The sequence below is a fragment of the Hordeum vulgare genome, chromosome 7H (genome assembly GCF_904849725.1).
Source record: "Hordeum vulgare subsp. vulgare chromosome 7H, MorexV3_pseudomolecules_assembly, whole genome shotgun sequence".
NCBI lineage: Eukaryota > Viridiplantae > Streptophyta > Magnoliopsida > Poales > Poaceae > Hordeum > Hordeum vulgare.
Window position 1 is genome coordinate 616,601,060 of NC_058524.1, and position 6,000 is coordinate 616,607,059.

General features: G+C 41.3%; 1 protein-coding gene across 1 annotated transcript; it reads right to left on the reverse strand.

The window, feature by feature from the left end:
• Positions 1-2,324: 2,324 nt before the first annotated feature.
• LOC123409543 (L10-interacting MYB domain-containing protein-like) lies at positions 2,325-3,271 on the reverse strand. The gene is made up of 2 exons (XM_045102411.1): positions 2,969-3,271; positions 2,325-2,876 (listed from the first exon to the last, which is right to left on the reverse strand). Exons 1-2 carry the CDS (start codon positions 3,269-3,271, stop codon positions 2,325-2,327), a joined length of 855 nt encoding a protein of 284 aa, XP_044958346.1.
• Between the last annotated feature and the right edge of the window lie 2,729 nt (positions 3,272-6,000).

The following is a 6,000-nucleotide window of genomic DNA, read 5'->3' on the forward strand; positions in this document are numbered from 1 at the left end:
GCAAGCATGAGTTTGCTTGTGCCAAGGATGCACAAAATTACATATAATGCCGAGTTTACTCAAATGAAGCAGAAATTTCACACATGATTTCTTTGTGCAAAATTTCACACGTAATGAAATTTATTGCACAGGAGCACTTTAACATGAATTTGCTGGAATTACAGGATTTTAGCAATATAAACAGAAGGGATTTTCAGATGACAAACACGAACAAAAGCCACGTAAACACATGAATTCTGTTGACACCAATCTAGTTCTAGTGAAGCTCCTAGATAAACAATTTTCAACACATGAAAATCTTTATACACAACAACATCAGCAAAACCGCAGGCGCGGCGAAGCTAGCGCTTCGAGCTGTTTCGCTTGCTTCTTTTTTATTGTGGCAACTGGTGATGGCTTGAACTGAACCAGAAACATATATACTCTGCTTCAAAAAATTGCACCTACAAAATTGTAAATTTATTAGTAGGTACAAAAACAGATGAAATATGTGAAAGAAGTAGAATCGGGTATTCAATGAACTAGCTAACAACATCTTCCAGATTCTAGACTGATGCATCTTGCCACAAGGAAATAAATGACAAGTAATATTGTGGCTAATATTTCAAAAAAAATGTAGGACTCTAACAAATATAAACACATACATGGGGTAGAAACTAGTGTGTACTCACATTTATAGCAGAAGCGACAATCACCAACCAAGAGCAATATCAGTTGCTAGTTTATTACGAAACATGTCCATGTCTTTATCGCTAGCCTCTGAGGTTGACGCGTATGATGCATTTGAAGGGATGGCGTACCGTTGATACCTTGAAGGGATAGTAGGGACATAGTTGGGATCTCTGTCGACTCGAAGAAAGTGAAGATCACCCTTATCATGATATCGAACATAATTGTGAAGGGTCATAGTTGCAGTCACTATCATCTTCTGAGTTTCAACCGAATAATTGGGCATCTTTAGTAAAATCTGCCACTTCATTTTGCACACACCAAACCCTCTCTCAATCACATTACGCTTGGATGAGTGTATCTTGTTAAATTTCTCCTTAGGTGTTCTTGGTGCCACACCTCGTTGAAAATCAGGCACATGGTACCTCTCTCCCTTGTAAGGTGCCAGATATCCAGGTCTATTAGGATAGCCCGCGTCCACGAGATAGTACTTACCTACAAACAACAAGCAGATTGCATGTAAGGCCTATGATTTTTTTATAAAGAATTTGAATAAACAAAACTATTATAGGAACTACTAACCTTTTGGAGGATGAGGAAAGGTATCTTTGTCAGCTTCAATAGCATGATACAAGACACTGGTATCATGCATAGAACCAGGTTGGCCAACTGATGCGTACATGAAATGCATGTCAAAATCACATATTGCGAGAACATTTTGAGTTGTTGATCCCGACCTTCCAATGTATCTAACTTGGTCGCCAGCAGGAATAGAAGCTCTGACATGAGTACCATCTAGTGCATCGATGCAATCCTTAAGATGTGGATAAGCCCTTCTATCCTTTTGAATCCTTGGGTGCACACTACTAAAGTTTGGGTCCTTAGGTTTGAGGTAATCTACTGCCATCTTGATCACACAGAGCAAAACCTCATGAAACTTACGATGGACTGTGTCTCCTGAGTGCTTGAAACGGTTTTGTGTTCTCCTATTAGACTCACAACCCCCTAAAGTCCACAAAAACATTGCAAGTGCCTCATAACTGCTCACGAAACAGGTTGATTTGAAGCCATACCTTTCGACCAACAAGTCATGCAATTGAAAGAAAAGGCGAGCGTTCATCCTCAACATTGTATATGTTTCTCCAGGTGTTGCCACTGTCTCATGTAGCCATCCGAACCCACTGAGAATAGAAGTCCTTGGGTCTACCTTGATCAAATAGTTGTCACAATACTTCCCTGCAAGTATTGATGCACCGACATATATGTTGGACATTGATTGAACATGGTGGCATACCCTCTTCTTCCTTTCTTCATAACTATCACTGTCATTGTCACTATCTGATGACATCTGAACATACACAAGTAACAACAATTAGTACTCAATTATCAACCAGATTAGTCACAACAAGAAGATAAGTAAGAATGTAACACAAGATTACCAAGATTACCAAGATCGAAGCAACACAAGTAAGATTACCAAGATTGAAGACACTGCTGAAACAAGGTAAATGAAGGCACACATCTAAAACAAGGGAAGAAAAGACTAATGAAGTTCAAATCAAAATAGTCTTACACGCAAACCATAGAGTACATAATAAAGTTCAAAATTTAAATTAGTATTACATCCCAATAGGTAGAAACGACATTAGTAGCATCTAATGCCCATACTTGGTGTTGTATTTCCTACGCAACCAATCAAAACGAGCAACACTTTCAGTCATGTGCAGGAACATCTCTCTCTGCTCTCTCTTCACAAATAGTTCACTAGCAATAAAATATTCATCACTGCCTACTATTGCACCGCACACAACAACTAGATCCATCACAGAAGTAACCGATGAACTTTCTTCTTTCTTCATGTATGACTCAAAGCTAGATTGGGTCCTCTCTACGACATCTCCAACCCTGGTTATCTGTTCTTGTATAACAAGTGAGGTCTTCTGCTTCTTGTTATTGCCATCCACAACCCTCCCAAGTCTCTTCCCTTTTCCATCAGCATGCGACTCACCTGTTTGTGTCTCCTCCAGATCAACATCGTGTATGTTGTCCACATTGAAAACTGAAGTTGCACTACTAGATTGGGGAATGGTGCCTAAAGCGAGATTCCAATGATCTGTACCATCACTCGTGATATCACCAAACATGATAGATAAGTTATTCTCATTTTGAAGTCCACGCTTTTGAAACTTGCCACAACCAGGGATGTCCTGAAACAAAACAAAACAAAGATTGATTAGCATCACTACTCCGTGAACAATTGTTTATATGGTAAGAACAAATAGGAAAAGTCATGACTCACTATTTTTGCTTTCTTCCACCATTCAGCATCTTGTTTGACAGTGTTTCTCTCATAGTCCCACCCACCACCAGTCTCCTTCAACTTGAGTTTTCTGAAGTTGCTGTAATCAGCCTTCAGCTTATCCCACTTGTTTTTCAGTTGGAGCCTCGTGTACTCCAGACCTATTCTGACTTTGAAATCATTTGCAACTTCCTCATAAGCATTTGGAGTGAGGTGCTTGTCTGGCCTGTTGCCAGCACGCACTTGTTGGACAAAGAGCTCGGTCAAGATCGTAGTATTGTCATCACTCCAATCGGCAGACATTCTTCAAGAAAATTACATATTAATTGCAAGCCTTACAAGTGAACATGTATTGATGAAAAATCATCAATGAGGCTCCTAGTTACATGCTAGCAAAGACCATGGCGAAAAAGAATCAGCAAAGCTACTCTAGTATGAACAAATAATAAATACTAGTACTGTAAGATTTCATTTGGGACTAACTCCGCACACTAAAGATAATATCACACCAACCGATGAAACAACATTCAGACCAATTCAGACAAAACACGTATCAGTATGACTGTCTGAAGAAACACATTTAAATCTTTCTGATGCTGCTGCTGCTGCTAAAACGTTGCTGCTGGTCCTAAAACGCTGTTGCTGCTGCTGTTGCTGCTAAAACGTTGTTGCTGCTCCTAAAACGTTGTTGCTGCTGCTGCTGCTAAAACGCTGTTGTTGTTGTTGCTGCTGCTCCTAAAATGATGCTGCTGCTAAAACGCTGCTGCTGCTGCTGCTGCTAAAACGCTGTTGCTGCTGCTGCTGCTCCTAAAACGCTGCTACTGCTGCTGCTCCTAAAACGCTGGTGCAGCGTTTATCAGCAAGGTTTCACCTACAACTAATATTTTCTGGAATCAAGAACACAACAATCTTTTCTGGAATCAAGAACACAACAATCTTTTCTGGGTGCAGTGAGGAGATATGGATCTCACCTTGGTGGATGTGTCGTGGGCCTGGATGCAGACCTTGCTGACGATGAATCCAAGCTACCGGAGACGAGGACGAGGCCCTGTTGATCTCAGCCGTCGGAGGCCGAGGTCGCAGTCGCCTTGAGGAGGTGGGCGAGGAGATGCCGAGCTCGCAGCCGCCTTGAGGAGGGGGACGAGGAGATGGCGAGGAGGGGGCGACCGGACGAGGAGATGGCGAGGATCTGGCGGCAGGGGTAGCGGCGGCAGGGGTAGCGGCGGGCGGCAGGGAGCTAGGGTTCCATGTCGCAAGGTGTTTTGGGAGGATGAAGGGGATCGAACAGGTATGTTTTGCGGAGGGAGTCGCGGGGAGTCGGACCTTAGCGACTCCGCCAAATCTGACTGGGATCGGCTCCGCTCCACTCTTTTGACTCCGTGGAGTTGCAGCATTCGGCGCGCTCCTTCCGCTCCCGGAGCGGAGCTATGGAGTGGAGTGGATCCGAACAGGTCCTTAATGCTGTCGTCTCTAGATTTTGCTAAAAGTAGTTTGGCCAATAACATGTCATGTGCCCTAAAAAGGGTAAGTGCAGCCTCCAAAATCAATCCGGTGTGAATGCTAAGGTCTTTCTCATTGATCCATGGTGTACATGTGTTAAGAATGTCACGTAGAAAAAAATTTATGTGGCGAAGTAATTAAGGAGTAAAGCGAACACTTTGGTGAGCCCATGGACACACAATATCGAGCGCGTGGATCTATGCAAAATGCTTACCAACCAATACACGAAAGAGTTTAGTTGCTAAACAGCTTAATGAAGAAAACTTATCTATAAAAGTAAGTACATATGCATTGGGAAGATTAGTTGCTAAACTGTTTAATGAAGAAAGCTTATCTATAAAAGTAAGCACATATGCATTGGAAAGATTCTTTGCTAAAACTTTTGATGCACTTAGCACCTCCTATAAGCACCAATGCGTCAGACGAGGCATGCTTGGCTTTTGAGTGTATCCTTTTATCAAAAGGAGGTGCATACATGACTAAGTTGAGTTGCAGTAACCTGAATCTCGTCACCTAGATTTAACTGTTACTAGTCGATGTTACACACAACACTAGTTGGGTGCATACAGCGTCGACTTACAGTTGAGGTTGGCCATGGTGCAACAAACATTGTTGGCAAGGTTCACTATGGTATGCGATAATTAATTAGTTGGTTTTCAATACACTTTGCTTTATTTTCTAAACGTCTCATATTTCTAACTATCAAACTATCTAAACCACATGTTCCTTGTAAGTAATTTTGAAGTCTTCAAAATGGCACCTCTATTGGAGGCCTTAAACCTAATCAGTGCTCAAGTAGCTCTTGGCCCACTAACCCAATTCACAAGTGTTCTAAAACATGATTCCTTGTCCGGATAATATACTCCATTGTGCACAATGATGTGATTGCTTGTCATTCCTTCCACAAGGTTATGTATGCACCTACAATTACCCCACATCCCCATTAAAAAATAACTACGATTGGAGGGACGCATGTTTTTGGTTGATGGGTCTAGACGCACCCTATATTTCTTAATAATATGGGAAACATGATTTCACTGTTGTACACATGTATGAAGTTTCACGAAGAAATGACTTCGATGTTCTTTTGGGAAAAAATAAAACAAAATTACAACTTCAAAAACCCTGAATAATAATTTGCATATATGCCTGATTTTATGATTATTCACATCGAATACCATGAAAGTCGCCTCATCACAGAACTACACATGTGATTGTAACACTAGACCATGTTCATTAAAAAACCTCAAAAATATTTGAACTTTTTATATTTAAAAACCAATAGGGTGTGTCTAGACCTAGGTTCATCTGTGTATTTTTGATGATAAGAGCTCAATCTATTAGGAGGAGGGAATAATGAACCAATTACATGTCAAGGCCAAAATTCACTAGTCTTTGTCTAGAGGGTTATGGTCTTTGAGAGAGGGGATCTGTTGGAGAACGTCGCATGGGAAACAAAAAATTTCCTACGCCCACGAAGTCCTATCATGGTGATGTCCATCTACGAGAGGAGATTTGGATCTACGTACCCT